General features: G+C 29.6%; 1 protein-coding gene across 6 annotated transcripts in view; it reads left to right on the forward strand.

The window, feature by feature from the left end:
* The first annotated feature begins 874 nt into the window (after positions 1-874).
* The window catches only part of LOC143230760 (E3 ubiquitin-protein ligase MYCBP2-like), a 145,767-nt gene continuing 124,394 nt past the window's right edge, over positions 875-22,247 (forward strand). For 5 of the 6 annotated variants that reach the window (XM_076464878.1, XM_076464884.1, XM_076464882.1 and 2 more), the window contains exons 1-8: positions 875-1,419; positions 11,013-11,176; positions 12,947-13,007; positions 14,236-14,457; positions 16,176-16,329; positions 17,557-17,768; positions 19,888-20,023; positions 20,535-20,641. In XM_076464878.1, the coding sequence (XP_076320993.1) occupies positions 11,022-11,176; positions 12,947-13,007; positions 14,236-14,457; positions 16,176-16,329; positions 17,557-17,768; positions 19,888-20,023; positions 20,535-20,641 (1,047 nt within the window). In that variant the 5' untranslated portion in view covers positions 875-1,419; positions 11,013-11,021. Of the gene's footprint in view, positions 1,420-2,172; positions 2,236-11,012; positions 11,177-12,946; positions 13,008-14,235; positions 14,458-16,175; positions 16,330-17,556; positions 17,769-19,887; positions 20,024-20,534; positions 20,642-22,247 lie in introns of all 6 variants that reach the window. The other variant, XM_076464879.1, reaches the window with a different exon arrangement.

Raw genomic sequence — 22,247 nt, forward strand, 5'->3', positions numbered from 1 at the left:
GTTGTCTTATAGCAAAGCTACATTAGTCCATCTGGTGAGTCTACGGAGGGGAATCGAACTCCAGATTTTAACATTGTAAATCCGTAGATTTACCGTTGTAAGGAACTAGATAAAACAAACAAATGACATGGAATCATTATTCTACATAGGTTTTCCTATTTTATTTTACTGTACTATTCCAAACTGCATAATAAAACCTCACGTTGTAACATTTTCCTCAGCTTCACTTCTGTCTCTATAAAAGTAATAAAAATATAGTTGGTGAGTTTTGATGGTATCAAGTTTGTTATCATCTAAGTTTCAAATGTAATATAAATCATTGCAATATTTTGTGTACATACAGTGACATACCAGTTCAATGAAAATTTTAAAGCATAAATCACAAAACCTCAGAAGCTTAAAACAACGACTGGATATGAATTCACGAAGAGGATGGTCTTTTTTCACTACTTAAGTTTTTAAAATATACAAGTTATTTTATGGCAAGGTTGTGGCGGTTGGATACAAATTGTCTGAGCCAAGAACCTAAACTTCTTCTGAAGTGTAAAACACACACACAAATATATATCTATATACTTTACAACAACAAGGGCTCTGTTGATCCGCATAGGCTGCTCCAACCAATATAGTAAGCTTCAAAATAAAATATAAACGTTCAAAACTTAACATTCAGATACTTATTAACTCTTCTTTTAAAATCTCTTAGGTTAGCTGAATTTGTTGCATTTGAAGGCAATTCACTCCAAACATCACCTACCCTGTTACAAAATTTAAGCTGTCTTATTAATAAATTTCCGTTTGACAGTTCAAATGTGATGTTTGTTAATAATATTGTTATTCGTTTCACATACCGCAAGGCGGCACTTTATTTGAGCATTTGCAGTCATTGTATTATTTAAGCAAAGGGGTTTTAGGCTTTACATTAGCCTTTGGTGAAGCCGCTTAGAACTAAATTAGGTTAAAAGTTACGAATACAATCACATAGAAAACGTTAGCGCATTTACCAACTATTTGTAATTTTGTCAAATTTGTAGAACTTGTCTGTTTTTTATAAAACTGTGAGCGTGAAAATAAAATGACCGAGGCATCTTATTAATGCTGTTTTTGACTTTGAAAGTTTGTTTTGCTTATTCCAGAGGAAGATGGGATAAAACTTTTAATACTAATACTGAAGAGTTAAATTAGAGACGGTTGAATCTGTGATTTGCTCAGTCTGGTTTCTAATCAAAACATCTCAGTTGGGAAGTTGATAATTGAGGAAGTTACATGCGTTAGTGACAGTGTCAGCCCTGATGCTGGGGTCATCTGAGAGTGTAAAAATTCAGACCACGGGTATATCAACGAGAAGTTGTGACATATTAATTACTTCATTTTGTAAAATTCTACCATCTTCTGGGACATTTGTGCAAGAACTAACAAGTGAGTAAACAACAGGTTAAATTATTTTTAGTGGTAAATTTTAATTTTTGCAAATAGTGATATCAAAGTTTTGCTGATGTGCAAAGTGATCTCGCTTATCAGTTTATCCAGTGAATTGAGTGAGTAAATGACAGGTACCTTTTAATTAAATATACAATACTTATAAGTATATTTTTAATTGTAACATCCTTAACATTGTTGTGAAACTTAAGGCTTTTTAGTGTTTTAGTTGAACAGTCTAACTCCATAAGTAGTGTGCTGTTGCTAGTAGTATGGCAAATAGGATTCTAGAGAGGTATTTAATGAATATTTTAAAAAGACTATAATATTGTATAGACTGCTTTTTAGACACCATTTGGAGTACTGTGTTCAGTCTTTGGATTTTTACCCTATAAAGGACATTGAATTGTGGTAAAGGATTGAGAGGAGAGCATCTAGATTGATACTCGAGATGGAAAGGTTGTCATATAAGTACAGGTTAAGATCTGCAAAGTTGTTTTGGTTTGAAAATAAAAGATTTTAATGTTTAATGTAATTTATAGTGTTGATGTGTTGTTTACTTTTATACTTAATTGCAAGACAAATTACAGTAGGATAAGAGTCATCTTCAGCTAAGGCAGTTTCATTTTGGCATTTTGAATAGGTTGCTTTCATATTTAGTGGATGCAGTAACTTTAAGGGAATTGAAGGGAAGGATTACTAAATATTTTAATAATAACGATTGGCTTAAATTTGTTTTTTGTCAACATTTAGTGAAAGAGAAAGTCCAGCTTGACCAGCAGTTCCCATGTTCTTGGGTTTTGTTACTATATTAAGGTAAATGGTAGTGATATTATAACTTATGTAAGATTCATACATAATTTAGATATTATAGTCTTGTTGTAGTTGTGAAAGATTGTGTTTGTCTTAAGATTTTTCTGGTTTGACTTTTATGTGCCTTTCATATTTTCTTATTAATCAACTAATTTTGTAGTTTTTCATACTCAAAAACATCTTGTAATATGGCAGTTTGTGGTACACCTACATCACAATATAATGAATTGTTTGAAATGTATTGTTTCCTAATTCTGTGAATTCCATGCAAGGACGTGTGTGGCACATCTCATATTAACACACACACACACACACACACACACACACACACAGAAATAATAGTTTTAATATATAATGCACCTTTGGATAAAATAAAATATTCACTTTTTTAGTATAATGAGATATTGCATTCAGTTTAATGTTATTTCATCTGGTAATTATTATAAGTTTTATATTCTATTTCATTTGAATGTAATATACATGCAATGTGATGACACATTCAGGAGTTGAAAGCCATGTCATATGTGGTTTAATGAAGTTAATGACATTTTTAAACAGTAACATAACATATGGACAGTAAGAAATGATTTAATTCTTCAGGGTTGTTTTTATCCACCCATCTCTTATTTTTCAGAAAATTGTTGATCCCCTATCTGAAACTCTGCTTAACTTCTGACCTCCAGGACTGCCATTTGGAACTTATTTGATAACAAAGCCACTCTGTTAATAAAATAAGACTGACTGTACTTGAGCCTAGCTTGTCTTTTTTCAAATTTTAAATTTGTGTTCTTTCGTGAGAAGATAGCATAAAGAAACCAAAGGCCTTTAACCTAATGATCCCCTGAACTATCTTGTGAATTTCAATGAGGTTATCTTTAATCTTTATTTTCACAAAGAAAACATTTAACCAGCCCCTGTAAGATAACTATTTCATTCCTAGAATCATCCTTTTTTAGCCCATTTCTGAACTCTTTCCAGTAAATTAGTATCCTTTTGTGGGTAAGGAGATTGAACTGAACACAGTTTTCCCTGTAGGGCCTAAGTAGTAATTTGTATTACAATTACCACTTTTAACTTTTATAATTGGTATGGATGTAACTACAACTTCAAATATCATTAGTTTTAATACTAGCTTTACACAGCATAGGTTTTCTTTTATTATATTTTCACATGTGAAAATATAAGTCTTAAGATTTTCCTTGTTTTTTTATTAGTAAAACTTTTTTATCCCATGTTTTTATGACCTCGAAGCATGTAATGTGAACAAATGCTAATGACATTTAACTTTGAAAACAGAAGTAAAATTGCAATACATATAATGCAATTTAAGGTCAAAATAAACCTGTTGTCCCATCTTGGGCTTCCAATCAACTAAACTGTTAGTTAAAGAGCTAAAATTTGCAGGCAAATGCAACATGTCTCTGCCATGCAATCCCAACAAGACCAATTTTGACACCAGAACAATTATGAAAAAACCTGAAAACTTTCTCACTGCTTTGGACTTGCAAGAAGATGCCTTTATACCAGATCTTATCTGAGTTGGTTAATGTACACACGAATAGTTCACAAAACCCCAAATTATGCTTTTCTTGCTGAAAAATTATGTCAATTTTTCAAAATTCTTTCTAGCTCTGTTTGGAACTTGCAGATAGTATTTTTGGACTAAATTCCATATCTGTAAAAACAAGACTAAATAATTTACCAAAACCCCAAAAAGTAAGAGTTTAATATTTTGCTACCCCTAAAATGACCAAAAATTGGTATATCTCATATTTTTATATGTAAATGCATGGGATGTATAAAAGAATATATTTGTACAAAATCCCATGTAAATTGAGGGAAAAAAGGCTAAGCTCCTAAAATTATGGGTTTCTTTTATCCTCTTCTTGCCTCCTCCCCTTAAAATGACCATGAATGGGTATATCCCATATTTTTGTATTTGTATGGGACATGTAAAAAAGTATATTTCTACCAAATCCCATGTAAATTGGCTTAAGTACAACAGAGTCGTTGTTATCAAGAAGCTTTAAAAGTATGCTTTTTGTGTCATACTGACCTCTCTCCATATTTGCTATAAATGGGAAATTCCACCATTTATTTTTTTCAATATGTGGGACCTCTTGAGAAGTATCTTTGTACAACCTCACATGTAAATTAGTCAGAATTTACCATCCCAAAAAAAAGAAACCCGAAAGTATACTCTTTTATGATATCTGATCTCGTAAAAAGACTCATCATGGCCAAATCTAACTTTCTTTTATGTTAGTATGTTTGGTACATCAAAATTTATAATTGTGCCAATTTTCATTTTGATCATTATTACTATGACTGCATAAAACTCAATGTATACATTTTTGGGTTATTTAACATTTCACCCCATATAATCCTTTGAAATGCCTAAATCAAAAAATGAAAAATGTCTCGATGTATTGGACCAAGGTATTGCACTACCAAGTTTCAAATCAATCCATCTGGAAATGGCAGTTGGTCAAAAGGTGCTTGGAAGAAGAAAGAAATGAGCACAAAAAATAGCCAAACAGTGTTTTTGTTTGGAGATGGGGGGGAAGCTCAGTCTTGTTTAAACAATTATAAAGTTTCCCTTCAACTTTATTAAATTTACTGCATTCCAAAGACAAACTATCATTGAAGTAAAATAAAACTTAGTTGAAGGTGGCTCCTACTCTGCAAAAATGTAATTTGTTTTCTGGTCCAGCTGTTCTTGTCATTAAGTACAAAAACAACATTATGATGGATGAACACTGTCAGTTCACTTAGAAATCTTGCACTTCAATCAAATCCTCCTCTAACTGTTCTTCTTTCAAGATAAAATAATTTGGGATATCTTAACCTGTCCTTGTGTTACAACTCTTCTATCCTAGCATTTGGGTGTCATCCAAGTAGCCTTTCTCTCCAACAATTTGGTACTCTTCCTAAGTAAGGAGCCCAAGATGCAACATACTACACCAAATGGAGCTTAACCAATGTCCTATAAAGTGAAATTACAACTTCTGTAGACTTGTATTCAATATTGATGTAAATAAAACCTAAAATTATATTTAAAATTACATTTAGTGACAACAAGGGATCTGTTGGTCCATTTACACTTTCCCATCTGCTAAACTAAGCTGCTGGAATAGTTTAAGAGTCTGAACTAGAACACCATGATACTTTTCTTCCATAACATTAAGATTATTTCCTCCAAAATCATTATTACAACTTCAATTGTGATAGCTCGCACAAATTACTTTGCATTTATTATAATTAAGTAATCTGTTATTTCGTTGATAAACTTACAAAATAATTCAAATCCTTTAGTAAAACTAACATCTCATAGCTGGCAAATCCAAAAACTTAATGTCATCAGCAAATTTAAGCAATTTATCAACCATTTCTCTATCTGTGGCATTGACATAAATCTAAAAGAGCAAACGTCTTAATAGTGCATTCAGAAATACATCACTTTTGACATTAATCCAATTTGACCAAACTCCATAACAACTTCTACTTTTCTCTATCTAGTCATTTTTATATCTAATGGACTAACACATCTACTATAACTAAATAGTTAATTTTTGAATGAGCATTTTTATGGCACATTATGAAATGCTTTTTGAAAATCCAGATGACTAAATCCACCCCTCTTACCTTCATCTTCACAAACAGTAACCTTTATAAAGAATACCATAAGATTTAGTAAAGCAAGATTTTCCCTTAGTTGAAACCATGATGATTATCCATACAGATTTAAACTTTTCAAAATGGCTTTGCAAAACATCTTTTATTAGACTTCTAAAAACGTTTTCCACCACCTGGACAATATTTATCACAATCCTTGGAGAAAAAAAACCCAACAAAAAAAACAAACATTAGTTAACTTCCAATTTTCTGATTACCAGTTTCAGAAACTTGTAGAAAATATTGCAAGTCATTCACATATTCAGCCCTTAATATTGTTCAACATCTTTGTGGAAATGTATGGCCAAAGAACCTCTTCATTCTAAATTTAAAGTGGCATGAGAAGTAATTTTTAGTTTTTTTGTTAAACTTAACTGCAGAGAATTATAATGAAATTTAGTTGGAAGTTTAGAAAATTTAGGTGCAAAGTATAGATTTGGGATTTTTTAAATATTTTTTTTTGTAGATGTGTTTTTTTGTTCCAAAAAAGGTTTTATGTTAAATTGCATTTACTTGGAAGCTACAGAAATCGTCATTTATGAAAAGACTGATCAGGTAAGCCTAGTTAGGTTCATAGAGAGCAAAACATACAATATCTAAATATTGAATTGAATGAAATCCAAATATTAATATACTGAATATTATCATAAATTATATTGTATTTGCACACTGTATGTTAATAAAGACATTTATTGAAAGGACACTGTGCTTATTCCTCATCAATTTATTTAAATAAAGAATATTGAGAGCAACAACAGTTACCTTGTCTGACCAAATGCCATTTTGGTAAGGCAGGTTTTAAACCACTTAAATCTTTTATCTTCCAGCTGAGATTAGAGTATCTACAGCAGTTGGCAAAATTAAACAATAATAAAATTAAAACTTTTTTTTATGAAGTGAAATTTCCTTATCAACAATAGTACAATATTAAATTTCTGAGATGAAAGGTATTATTTGAATATTTTTCAAAACAGTTTCTCAATAACATTTTAAAAATTCTATAACTTAATGATAGAAATAGTAAAACAAGTTGTATGTTATTTTTGAAATAAAAACTGTTTTAGTAAGTTTTTATTTAGATTAATTTAATTTGGTTAAGTAGTCTCACTGTGATAAGTGAAAAAAAACTCTCAATGGTTGTCAGGGATATCTCAGATTATGAAAAGTTAAGCCCTGAATCCTGCTAAGTAATCAGTTTGTGTCTAGGGAGTACTTTCAAAAGTTATCAGATTATGTGTCTAGGGAGTACTCCCAAAAGGATCTATTAAACAACTAAAGGTGTTCTTGATACTTCTTAAGCAGTTTTTCTGATTTACTTTCCATTATCATTCACTCATTAATGCATTGAAGTTGATACCAGTAGCGAAATTGTTAACTTGCTTTATATACTTTTGTATCTGGCAAGCAATTTGTATTTCTAGATTTTTAATGCTCTCCACTACAAATAACTAGTTCAGTTAATGAGAGAATTCCTTGCTATCTACATCTTTTGGTCAAGTGCACCTTTCAAGGTTATCTCGGGTATTAGTGATATAAAGGGCTCTTGATTTTTGGTGCTGTATGTAGTTTACAATTTGGAAAAAGATGGATATGCTACAATTTGGATGGTTTAGTTTTTATTACAGCATGATTAGCTTGTGGAGTGACTTGCTATTGGTGGCTAACATTTTACAATATTTCGAGGAAGAAAAATGAATAAAGGGTAGTTAAATAACAAGCTTGATTTGATCTCTAGAATCACATGGCAAATCAGCTTACATTAAACTTGAAAAAACAGATGTTTAAAGACCACCTGGTAAACACGCTCAAAACATACCACAAACCAAACATGAACAGATATTTTATAATAAAGTCAATAACTTCACTGAACAGAACAAAACCATGTATATACCAAAATTCCCAGCAAACACAATAAACCCATCAGTAAAACCAGATAAAACAATAGACTGGAGTACTCATCAACTGATAAAAGAAATAACAGTCACGGAAGTATCAATAGCTATCAAATATGCAAAAAACAAAGTACCTGGAGAAGAATGATACAAGCCATCCTCCAAAAAAAAATGGTACTCAGAAATTATATTAATGCCTAACAGCTTTATTTCACTTATCATTTACAGCTGGATATATCCCTGTTTTTTGGAAGCAAGCCATAATTTTAATGTTCCAAAAAGAAGGAAAGCCAGCAAATAAACCAAACAACTATTGCCTGATTAATCTAACCAGCTGCATAGGAAAAATATTAGAATAATTAGTAACTGACTATCAATATATTTAGAAGCAAACTCAAAATTACCTGAAGTTCAAAATGGCTTTAGGAAATATAGACAACTACAGACCACCTAATCAGATTAATGGAAACAATTACTGACAGTTTTAACAAGAACGAATACACTGTTGCTTGGCTTCTCCACATTGAGAAAGCATTCTACATGGTCTAGCATCGTGGATTACAATACTGCTTAATGGAAGTAGTTTACTCCAGGGAACCACTTGTTGGCTATCTAACTTTCTGGATAACAGAACGTGTAAAGTCGATGTCAGTGGGGCATACTCAGAGTCTTTTTCACTTGAGGCAAGAGTCCTTACAAGGAGGGGTAGTTAGCCCCATCTTATGTATCATGTATGTGAGTAATATGCCACTGTTGGGTCTAAACTTGGGTTTTGCATCACAATTTGCTGACGATATAATGATCTGGAAAAGTGCTGCCACTCCTTCAGTAGCAGCAACAAATTTCCAACCAGTCCTGAACAACTTAGAAGAATGCTGCCAGAAATATAGAATAAAAACAAATATTCTGAAAAAACGAAGTAATACTATTTGCCAGATTTAAATAAACTAAAAAAAAGATTCACTGCCACCTCAGAAACATTTTTAGGATTAACCAACGATACCAAGTTAACGTGGACACAGCATACTAACAATATCCTGACTAAAATCTGGAAAAGAGCAAATTATGCAAGAAGCCTATCAGGTAGAAATCAAAGTGCTTCTCCTGATAACATAATAAAAATCTACCAAACCTGCATTAGATCTATTATAGAATATGCATGTGCAACCTAGCTAAACAGCAACACAAACTGCAGAAAATACAAAATTCAATCATCACCTCGGCATATAAAGTACCTCGGAGTACTTCGTCAACATTCATACACAAGTATGCAAACTTAGAAACAGTATCTAATACTCTTGTGTAATGCACAAAATTATTTTGGTCAAATCTGGCATAAAAATGATTTATTGTGTGATCTCAACAGATATCACGTACATGATGAGCATAGTTCTAAGTACTTCTTACCTGTGAATATTTAATACAGTGGTGGCACAAGGGGGGGGGGCTTGGGGGGGCTTTGAGGACCCTCAGCCCCCCAATATTGTTACCTACATATATTCATAAAATTACATTATTATAATTTACCATCTATACTTCATATTGATGGCATTTTGGGAAGCCCCTCCATAGTTTACCTCAGCCCCCCCAATGAAAATATCCTGGTGCTGCCACTGATTTAATAGAAAGTAAGCAGACTACAAAACAACAGATGTTTAAATTTAATATTATATACATAGTTTATAAGTGTCTTTGTATAAATAGATTTAAAAAATAAAAAAAAAGAATGTAGCCAAAATATGGACATAGCTCTGGAAAGGGCTGGAGTAGTGTGGGGGTTACTCTGGCTCTCAAGCACTACAACTTCAACATAGTAGTAGCTTAGAATTAAGGTTAGGGATGAAGGAAGAGTTGTTTCTGTCCCTGACCCTCCTGAGTATAAAAATTTACACAATACCCAAATACCCATAAAGAAACAAAGCTTGATTCCAAACTAACACTTAATCATTCTGAAAATGAAGTTTTGTAATTAAATGAAAAATAACTAGATATATTTCACAATGGGAGTAGTAGAAAGAAAGTGAAAACAACAACACAGATATGGATGTAAAAAGTTGTTGCTTTAAGCTTTGTTAGCCCAGATATAGACGTGTTCTTCGACAGAAATGCTTGTTATAAAATAGGCAGTTGGTTTACATGAAGATGTTGTTTACAAGTTACTTGTTTTTAAAGCACTTATTTTTGATACTTTGGTAGATAGTTTTGGAAGGTAAAGAGTCAACTTCAATGGGATGAATGATCATCTTTTATCTTGTTCTTTATGTTCTTTGTTTTCTCATGAATAGATTTAACTTAAAAATATATTAATGTTTAATAATGCTTCAATAAACATAGCATCCATTTAAATTTCTTTCTAAAACTTAGGAATAGGTATTTAAAAAATAAGCAATACAAAACATTTTGAATTATAATTACTAACAGTAATGAAAAGTAACTGGATAATTTTCATACTTTTATTTTTCTCACTGTTGTATTTTGTAATGTGGTTTGGAAATTCAGAAGGTTGCTTATACTTGTGACATATGCAAAGATTGATACTTAACCTCTGATAAGAAAGGTAGTGACTGTGATGTTTTTTGGTTTTTTTTTAACCTTGTGTGTATGGTTCAATTTGTCTAGTGCCACTAACCACTGACAGAATTACGTTCATTGTTGAACCATATGCACATAGTACTGTTATGCCTATTAAACAATGAAATAGTATTTAACTCTGTAATAATAAAAAAAATCAGTCAAAAGTGAAAAAAAAATACTTTCTTGACTTTCAGAAGATATGTCAAGTATAAATAATTGTCACTTTATTATTATCATTTGTAAAATTATCAATTTAGTGATGAATAGAATTTTTGAAGTGATTATGCAGCTACTTCCTTAATGCTTTTAATTGGACAAAACATTTATAATTTTCTATTTTCTGTATTTTTACTAGTTTGAACACCTTAATTTCAAAATGAATTGCATATCTAAGTATATTTATCTATATTAATGTTTCTACTTTAAAATTGATTTATTGAATTATACATCTCAATATATCTTTCTGTTTATACATTGAAATGTTCCTGCTTTAAAAAAAGAGACTTAATAATGATATTGTGCAACAACTAACAAAGTTCAAACACTATCCCATAGGTATATAGCAATAATGAAGTTGGTTACAGAAGTTAAAAATGGCCAGTTAAATTGTAAATCTTTTTATAAATGCTTTTTTTGAAGGAAAGAACAATGACTACAGCTAGAGTTAGTGTTCGGATGCCTGCAGATCTTCCTTCAACCAGTTTCAAAAGCCGCTTTGGCTTCTCTTGTCGGTCTTCTGAAATCAATGGAGAAATATTAAAATTGGAATTTCATGAAATGTTCAGACCAGTTGAGCACACTAGGTGAGTAATAGCTCCTTTTTTTTACTGAAATTAGCTTAGAGCAAGTTGTTTACTTAAGAATTTTGTTAGAAACAGTTATTGTAGGTTTTGTAAAACATTGTCAGAAAACTTAAATATGTAGATAATTGTGTATTTCTGTTAAATTAGTATTTGTCCAGTATGTTAATACATGTAGTAGAGCAATGTTTTTAATTATATTCACATCATTGCACTTTATAACTTGGGCTATGATTTTGATATTATACTTAGTGTTACTTCCTGGTGAGGTGTCTCTAATAGATGTTTATTTTCTTGTATCTTGAATCTTTTTTACTCATCTTGATAAATGGAAGTACAAATAATCACAACTTTCAATTTTATTTTTTGCATCATCAGTAAATCCTGTTTGTTAGGTGCATATATATATTTGTGTGGTCAGTGACTGTTGACATTGGTAATTTTGTATCTTCAGTATGATGTATTTTGGTTGTATGATACAGTTATGTATTCCTGTGAATTTATCCTGCTAATAACTATTTTAATAGTTTACATTATAAATAACACATTAAATATATATTTATTAGATTAATTTTAATAAAACTAAAAAAGTTAATTTAGTGTTGTAATGATGCATGTACAATGTGAACAGATGTTTGCTGACTTTATTTTCTTTAAATATTCTTGACCATGAACATGCACAGAGTACATACTCAGTTTTTCTTTGAATAGTATTTGTTCATGTGTGTAGTGTGTGTGTATGTATGTATGTAATTCATTGACTTTTTTCATCTAAAAAAATTGTTTATTCAATAATTGTGTATTTTTTTTGTCATTGTACATTTTGGTGTTTACTATAACATCTGTACTTGTATAATTAAAACCTTCATTTGTACGTTATATTGGCCATATCATAAGTAAGTTGTAGGCTAGCTTGCAATAATATTGGTACTTATGTGTAACTATTGGTCTTGAAAAATTAAATCTTCACTATTAAATGTTGCATAAGCAAATATAATATGTGATGGAATCTTTTGCTACTTATTATGAGACTTTCACAACAAACACAAGATACCTTTAGGTAATGATGCATAATTTTTATCAGGTATTTTACTTTATGGTATGCTCATATTGCACTTGCATAAATATCTTGTAGTGAAGAGCAGTCACTTATTAAAAAGTTGCTTTTGGAATGTTAATGAAAATTGAGTATATAAATAAATACTTAGCTTCTAACAACAATTTCATAGCTTCAAAAGTATATGTTTTTGTAGTTGTATCAAGAAGCTGGTAAGTGGATGAAATTTGTGATTATTATTCAGTTTATTTTTAGAAAGAAAGAATTACTTGACACATTGTTACATTGGAAAATTTGAGATTTAGCAAGAGTAAAAGGGTTGAGTAGTATATGCAAGTGTCAGTATACACTATAGGCAACCAATGAGATACTTGATAATTCTGTAGAGCTGTAAGCATGTACAAGATATTAAAGTTTTTTGGAATATTTTTCTTTGGGACATGTTCATTTTTGTAGGGTTTAATGAATTGAAGACCATTTAAATTATTAATGATTATTGTTTGAATTTGCTGTAAGTCATTTTAAACTGTTTTTGGATTTGTTTTTTGTTTTTGATTTAAAATGGTGTTAAATTTCATTTGTTTCAAAGATTCATATGTTGATTAACTACATTTGACAGTCACTGGTTTCTAGGCATTATGTGATGCTATTAAGGTAATATTACTAGTCATAGAAGCTTGTTCTTATTTCTTGTATGAGTATTTTTTTCTTTCAAGAAAAAAGGAAAAAAAGAAATCAAGAAAAAAATCAAAGTCAAAGGAAAAAAGAAAAACTAAGGTAAGAGTGTTTAGTATAAATATAATTCTTTTTGATTTTACAATTTATTTGAATAAAATAGTAATAAACAAAATTTAGGTACAATAGAAAGTAAATTTGTTATAATTAGGATGTAATTTACAGTACATTGTATGTTAAAAATGCAAGAATCCATCCTTAAATAACAATGTTTGTACTGAATAAAATTGAATTTGTATTTTATAAAATGTTGTATCACCTTATTTTTAAATTTGAAAAATGTAGACATTCTGCTTTATTGCATAACCATAGAAAGTCTTTGTGGGGCTGAAGAAAATCGTACGTATAATCTGAGAAAACTTCACAATAAAACTGCAATGATTAACATTTGTTTTGCATGAATGTAATGTCTTCAAATTAAGTGAAAGGTACTTTTATGTTTTTATATTGTAGTAAAGTACCTTTAGAATCAGAAATTTGAAAAAAATTATATTATACAGAACAATAAATAATTTTGATGATACATAATGTTTTTTAATTAGGTAAATGTTGGTGATGATAATTTCAAACTATGCAGTTTACTTTATTGTTTAATATATTTGGACTTATAAGTCTGAAACAGACCTTGAATTATTTTGATTAGATAATTAATAACATCAATTGGATGGTGCTTTATTATTTAATAGATTTGGATGCACAAATGTGAAATAATCACAAATGTTTTGATTTAATAATTGATATTGTCATGATTGTCTGGTGGAGTCGTGTATTTTAACCACTTGCAACACAGTAGTGTATTGTCTTCACTTGGTCAGTAGACACTAAAATTGTCACATGAGGGATGCTTATTGTTGCAATTTGTTCTGTTGTGACCATGATAAAGCATGCACATGTCATGAATCATGAGAAGAATTATGCAATCTTTATGCAACAACACAGCATAATTCATAACCTTCAAAAGCCAGAAATGAAAATGTTTGTTACTCTTAATATTCATTAAGAACACTTCCAGAGACCCTGAGTAAGTTCATCTAGTCTATTATTCTGTAGGTAAAGAAGCTAGGATTTCAGTAGGTAAATTGTGGAAATTTCATTCAGTCAGTTGACTATTGAAACAAAGGATGGCATTTATAGACCAATGCTATAAGGATAATTATGAGTTTATATTCTGTTTGGCCTGGTATATTTTTTCTTTTGTAGCAGTTTAGCAGTTTCTTGTAAAAAGTGGAAAAATGCTGAGAAATTAATAATTTTTAACACTTCATTTTAGGATGATAAATCTGAAACCCTGGTACATCATTCACCTTTCCTTGAAATCCAAAGCAATCCTTCAGCATTTGCAGTGTTTGCAAATGTTCGTCACATAGTGCTGGAGAAACAGATGCAGAGTGCTACTCAGGTGTATCTTCAAGCTTCAGGGAGCACTGTGTCAGACTCTGAAAGTGAGGAAGAGGAAGAAAAGTCCAAAGACACTGCTGTAAAAGTTCCAAAGGTAAGTAATGTTTTGATGTTGATGTTTAATAAGTCAAGATGTGTACTCAGTAATGAACATTAAATTTCTGTATATCTTTTCTCTAAACATTTTAACGTTAATAAGTTAATTAGTCAAGATATATACTCAGTAATGAACATTAAATTTCTGTATATCTTTTCTCTAAACATTTTAACGTTATAATTAAAAAAGCCTAAATGGTTTCACATTGTTTCATCAATCTCCCACACATGTACATGTTTATATGAAAAGTAATATTTTTGCTTGCATCTAAAACAGTTTCATATATATAGTTATACAAGTAAAGAAACCATTGATTTATACTGGAAGATAAATTCTTGTGTTTTATGAAATCAATGTTTGATACATTAATGTCAAAATCATCGCACAAATATTTTGTAGTTACCAGTAATTTTCTTTTAGGTCAATGGTATTTAAAAAAATGTTAACTAACATCTTATCTCAAGACCTTGTTTAGTCATAAATATAAAACTAAAAATATGTAAACAAGTTTTTGACATTGTAGTAATAAACATATTAAGAGTGACAACACTAATAGGTGATAATTATTAAAGTAGGTCAGATGTAAGTGAAAAAATGAGTATAGTTAACATTTATAATTTTGTAATCTTGGTTCAAATTTAGTATTCATAATGAATCTCTAAAGAACAAATACCTGATAAAATGTGGGGCATTTAAAGTCTTATATTAGAATGCTGATCTTCAAACTAAGGGAACAAGGTGGAAAAACAACTTTTAATGAGTTTTTTAAGATTCTAAGCTATATGCTTATTATTTTTTTTTATATTTCTGATGTGGTTCCGTGGAGAAAATTTATAGGAAATTCTCTAGACATTTCTCAGTAAAAGGAAAGTTAGAGTGTGAGACTACAACTCTTTGCAAAATGTAATATCAGTAACACTGTTGTAACTTTAAATGAAAATTCATGTTAAAAAGAATGTTTAGATGTAAAAACCATGAATTATTTTGATACTGTAAGCAAGTTTGTTGGAATTACCTAAGCTTCTTAAGTTCAGTAAGAGTGTTTGTTTATATAAGGCAGTCCTTACTTTTGGTTAATCTTTTTAATAGTGGTACTATTTACTTGTTTTAGCTTATCAAGTGGTCAAAAATAATTAAACTTCAGTTTTTTAGCATAAGTTTTGACGTATGCTTCAGTCCAATTTTGAATTTGCTTAATGAGAATGTCTTTGGCCGAACAACCTATGGTAAGGGTTGACATTTTTGTACGTGATAGTTTTTCCTTTTTTGAGAGCCTTTTAAGTGATAATTTCATTTGGTAAGCCATTAAAAGTATTTTTTAGTGATATATAGTGCTGTGAGTTTTGTATTTAAAATAAATGGAATTGGAATGTCTCAATTTATGTAAACAAGAACATTGTTCTTGTTGCAACACTTGTTAAAACTAGGCTATTTGTTGTGATTTGTACCCTGGTGTATTATGAATAAAAATTAGGAAATAAGTCAAATTTTTAACCAATGATAACAACTACAGTTAACTTATCTTTTATAAGACTTCGACAGATACTTTCTGTTTTAATTATTTCAGAGATATGAAAAGAATAATTCTAGATATCAGTTGTTTCATTGACCATTTATGAACATATTACATTTTCGTGGAAAAGTGGATGTCAAATTGTAATTGATGTTTTTATAACTTTGTTTTGTCAATGTTTGACTTTTTTGTGCATATTCAGATTGTAGGCATTGGACTTTGTAGTGTGTTTGAGTTAATAAAAGAAAGCAGAAAAAAACATCCATCTTTATGCACAAGAGCTCTTCATGCTTTACTAGACATGTTACAAGGTCAACAACCAGAAGGCTTAAAATCTGAACCTTCTGAAATTATAGGTAAGTTCTTGTATTTTTTTGCATAAGAATATCAGAATTTAGTGTGTGTTTTTGTTTTTTAAAAACTTGCATGCCATTTTAAAGAACAGTTTTCAGCTATAAGCTAGTACAGAGTTATTACATTAATTTTAGTGTAGTTTGAGATAACATATTTAAGTATTGACAAATTAGTTGTTGAGCTCATTATATATCTTAAAATCCATTATTTTATTAAGGAATAACTATATTAAGTTTTGAATATTTATATTTCAGTTAGGATGTTTTGTAATTTCTACCTATTTCTTCTCAGCACCATATGCTGGCACAGATCGTACATTAATTGGTTTTGTTGACAGACTGTGCTATTTTCCCAGACTAGTTTTTCTTTTTTCCTCATAAAACATCTTAAAGTTTTGATTCATGCAGTATAAAGTTTGTAACCATTTCTAAACTTCAAAAATTTTAACTTGGGTGAAGTGTACCTGTTTTTGAAAAAGAGAGAAAAAAAATCTATGTATAAATATAAAAATTTACAAAGCAGCTCAAATGTGTCCTAATACTAGTGCCACCTAAAAATTAAGTTCTGGTATTCAGAACTGGTAAGTACCAGCAGAATTTTACCCCTTCTTGGTAAACTATTATGATTTTACATTTCTTATGGCAACAGGTTTCATCATGCAAGGATTGTTTTATTAGTGTGTGTTAGGAAATCATTTAAGTATGAACAGAAATAACTTCCAGTAGATATGTATCTTTTTAAAGTGTTGCTAAAGTTATTTTTGGCTGTAATTCCAATAAGAAATAATTAAAAGCTGATGTTACACAATGGATGAAACAGTTACTCTAATCTTTATAAATAAGAGTGTAAGAAAAGTATATTTAATCAGCTATAGCCATTACTGATTTCAGATTGTAAGAAAAGTATATTTAATCAGCTATAGCCATTACTGATTTCAGATTGTAAGAAAAGTATATTTAATCAGCTATAGCCATTACTGATATCAGATTGAATTTGTTTTGTTCTAAGCAGATAATTTGCTCTAATCAGATGTTAATTAGATGAAAGTTCAAGCATGCATTTTCTGAAAATAACTTTTAATGTAAAGAGAAGGCTTTATGAAATTAGAAAATAATTGGCTCATTTGTTAGCTTATTAGTTAACAGATAGTTATTGAATTTTGAAGAACTAATTTTCAAATGTACTGTTTATTTGTGTATTCTTAATTATTATTCAAATTATTTTCTCAGATACTCTTTTTGACCTCTTACTGGACATAGCTGTTTCTCCTCCACCGCCTGCAGACAATTCTCTTAATGCTGGAAATCAGTCTTCTCTTACAGCATATGCATGTGCTTGTCTTCTCAGTCTTGTGGTTGCAAGGGGAGACACAGGCAAACTTCTTAGTGCTACATCAGCTCTACTGATGAGTCCACGTGCCCTAGCAACAGAAGAAATTCCAGTAATTTTATTTTTTTATTGAGAGGGGTTAAATATTTTGAAGAACAAAGTGATAAAAATTCATTAAATAAAAGGATTTCAGTAACTGTACAATGTTTACTGTATAAAAGCTAATTTCAAATACAGTGTATTTAAATAAAGAATTTAAATGCAAGAACTAATAAAATATGGATAACTAGTGTATTTGTAATAATAAAATATATTGTTCACAATGTTTCTTTAACACAGTAACATTCTTCTATTTAAATATTATGAAATTGAAAGCAAATCATGAGAATTATTGTTATTCATTTAAAATTTGTTCAATAAATGCTTCAAGTTCATTTTATAGGCAGAATTACTGAAGGTAAATTACAATGTTTTTTTTTCCTTAAGTAATTTTGTTTATAATGTTACAAGTTTTGTTTCATAGTTTGAAAGATACTAGAACAGGTTATTTATGTTTTATTCATTCATAAGACTCCAAAAATTATCCAACATATTTGGGCATACATACTTATATAATCAACTATCTATAAGGATCGAATATGCAAAAACTGTGTGTGATAAATCTTGGGGCTTCTTCAAAATTTGAGTTTTTAGGATGATATGGAAGGAAGCCAGATGACAGTGAAAGCTTACTTAGTCTTATTTTTCTTTAAGTTTATTTTGGTTATATACTGATATAAAGTTACATAAGTAAAGCAGTGAATGCCATAGCTTTTATAGTACATGCATACACACAAATAAATATCATGCTGTTTCTAATGAGATATCTTAGTGACAATAATGAAGTATCAGAAACTAATTAGTGAATTAAGACAATAATTCTCAGTTTTTATGTTTCATGTGTTTTGAATATACTTTAATGTTAAGAAATATTATGTGTAAATGGTGAATGTGGAATTTTGGCCAGGTGGGATGTGCATATGTAAAGCTTAAGAAATTTTTAAAGTGAAGGTTTACTTAGCTTTCACACTTAGCCTACTCATGTGATTTTGTTTTGCAAGAAAAACTAGGTATGAAACTCAGTGAAACCTTATTCCAAGACTTTGCTTTTGTTTCTGTATGAAACAAAATACAACCCAACAAATTTCTGTCTTTTAAGAACAACAACAAAAGTCTAATATTTTCTTTATTACTCCTTTATATGTATCTCTACTTAAACAGCCTGAATTTTCTAGTATGTGAAAATTACAAACTTTTGGAGAGTTTAATCATTTTGAGACGTTCATGGTATATGTTATGTGATAATAAGGTGCTTTATGATGTTATCAATATTACAAAAGTTTAGAACTGATCAAGCCTTTACATAAAGAGGGTAGACAATAATCAAACATAAAAATGAAACTCAAAACAACTCAAAGCAGTTTCACAAGTTAATATCTAGTTGGCATTCCCTTGATTTCAATATTATTTCACATAGACGTGGCATGCTTTCAATGAGGTTGTGCAGATATTCCTTAGTGATTGACTGCCACTCTTCTTAAAGTACTTCAAAAAATTGATCTGCTGTGTGTGGCTTTCAGTTTTCTATTAATCAGTTTAACTCAGCCCATAAATTTTCAATTGGATTGGCATCAGGTGATTGACCTGGCCATTCCATAACATCAATTCTCTTATTTCTGAGATATCTTTTAATGACTCCCCAACTGCAAAGGAACTTGCTTGATCATTTTGTAGGCTAACTGGAATAAGAAAATCCAAGAAACTATAGCAGGTAGGTATTTTATGAGAAAATATAACTAAAATCATGGAAAGTTTAGGTATTTATAAAAGCCAATGTTAAAAATTAGGATTTGAGATCATATTTGAACAGATCTTGACAAGTGCATTTTAAAACAGTTTACATATTTTTCTGTTATTTAATAAAAAAAAGTAATAAATGATTTTAAAAGGGGGGTTACTTTTTTTGTCCACCCCCTATAAATACATCTTTTGCAATATTTCATTTGCTCTGAGGGTTTGATGAACACTATGAACCTCAGCTGTTTATGGTTAGTTTTAAATGTTTTGTGCACAGCTAATAAATAACAGTCTAATTTAACTACGAAATTTTCATCTTCATGAAATAACTTCAGGAAGTGTTTTTAGTTGTTGATTTTTTTTTATGCCTGAAACTATTCTTTAAATTTTTAAAGACTCCAGGAATTATGACAGCCCTTCAGAGAAGTGTTCATGCTGTTCTTCTTGGGAAGACTATACAACCTGATTGGTTGACCCATGGAGTGACAAAGTCATCTCTCTGTGATACTTTTACTGTACAAATACCACAAAGTAAGTCTTAACTTCATTTTGAGCCATAACAGATTAACACTTTACAGATTACCTATATTCAGTGATTTTGTTTTTAAATCCAGTGTTCAGAGATATAATTTGATAAAAAAATATACTAGTGAAATTTTTATATAACTCTGATTTGGGAAATGTAATATCTCAATATTTTTATTGTAGTACTGTGATAAAACTAAAATAGTAATTTATTTTGCTTGGAGTTGTTCATCCATAAAGTACATGTATCATTATTTTTCTTTATATGTGTGATTGAAGAATAAAAATATTTATAATATTTTTAGTTCTTTATTGCTACTTAGATAGTTTTATATTCCTTAAAGGAACAAAAATATTAAAGTTGAATGTGATAGTAGCTTCTGAGTAGGTTAACTTGAATTACAATGTTAAATTATTTTAATTTGCAAAACTACTTCAAAATAATTATGCAGTAGCTTTAACAGGTCAAAACGTTATTAAAAGAGAATTTTTAAATGTCCTGTTTTTGTGTTCACAGCCAAGGGATTACAAGGTTGCTCAATGGTGTCAGATGGGAAATATTTGTATATATTGAATAATGGTACTTTCTATAAAGTTGGGTCAGGATATGGGGGAACTGTAAAGGTAAGGCTGTTTGTTCTTTGTAAACTTTGTTTCTTAATCTTTGTTGTTAGTGAAAATAAAGGTTGATTAGCTTATCCTGTGTACCTTTAAACAATTAATATTATTTATTGTTAACATTACTAAGAGATGTGTCCAGCCTCGTTGCAGTGGCTTTGTGGATTGGAGACTTCATTCACAACAATGCCCTTCACCTTAGTGATGAATGTTTTTGCCCTAATTTATCTTGAGGAGTGATTTTTAGAACTATCACTGTCTTAAATGCTTTGCGAGCTAAATTTTTCTACTTTCATGGAAATCATTGATTCTCATTTTTCAAAATGTTTTGCCTTTTGGCTTTAAATAATTCATCCTTACTGTTGTATTAATATTCTTTCTCAGAATGGACTGTGACATCTTTCTTTAACCATATTTTAAAGAACTTGTAAAGCTATCCTTGTAGCTTTACATTGAGCCAAACATATAAATGTCAAAAATGTTGCAATTGCATTAGCATATTTAAATTATTATTTTAAAGTGTGATTACCTTTGTCTAGTAACTGTATATAACCATATAATGTGTGGTTATCATACTTGATATTTAAAAAAAAAAACATTTTTACATTGATAAATTCTTAGTGTAATTCTTATGGTGAGAATTATTCATATAATAAAGGGTTGCACTTTTCAAATTAATTATTGTGTTATTGGTAGACTGAAGTTTTATTTCTTATTTGTTACACAGAAAACTTCTAAGGAGAGGAAAAAATTACTTATGCCATTATGTAGATAAGATTTATGTTTCTGTGAGGGTACAAGGATGATTGATTGACAAATATCATTAAATTTATGAATTATTTAGTTTGACCAGGTGGTAGGGGTATATTTAATTATTCAAACTATATACTGAAATAAAGTGAAATTTTTTGGGTTTACTAATTATTCAACTTTAGACTTTGAAGAATGAAGTCTATATTTTAATACTTCTGCAACAGAGTATTGCATATACCAGTCATACTGCAATGTTTTTATTTCACCATAACAATTTCATAATAAAATTAGTGTAGTTTTTTATTGAATGAAGATATTAAAAATACATAATATCTATGGTGAAACTGCTTGATAGTTTTTTTTCTTTTATTATATTATAAAGGCTTTTAATGTTCAAGTAATTATTTAATATTGTAATTTTTAGTTATTAGTTGTTTTTTTCATCCTGAAGTTTATAAAAGGTTCATGTTATATGTTATGCAGTAGCTTGTTAAACATTAACTGCATTTATTTTTTCTGTTGCTGTAGGGTTTGTAAATTAGTGTATTTTATAAAATAAATATTTATTCTTTTTAACTATATACTTTTAACTGATATCTCTAAGTGTTAGATTAGGATTTATCCCCAAAACACTTCAGAAATTGTAAAAAATAAAATAAAATGATGCCTCATGATTAGAGAGAAATGATTTAAGTGAATTAAAAGATTAGAAGTTTAGAGTTAGTTTGATAATGTTTAAGAATTCAGATATTGCTCATGTTTAGGTTAATTTATTATGCTTCTATATGTCATTTAAAAATTGGTTAGAGTTTAAGTTAAAAGTAAAATATTAAATTTGTATTTAAACAAGGTTTATGGC

Source organism: Tachypleus tridentatus, chromosome 10 (assembly GCF_004210375.1).
Source record: "Tachypleus tridentatus isolate NWPU-2018 chromosome 10, ASM421037v1, whole genome shotgun sequence".
In the NCBI taxonomy this organism is placed as follows: Eukaryota; Metazoa; Arthropoda; class Merostomata; order Xiphosura; family Limulidae; genus Tachypleus; species Tachypleus tridentatus.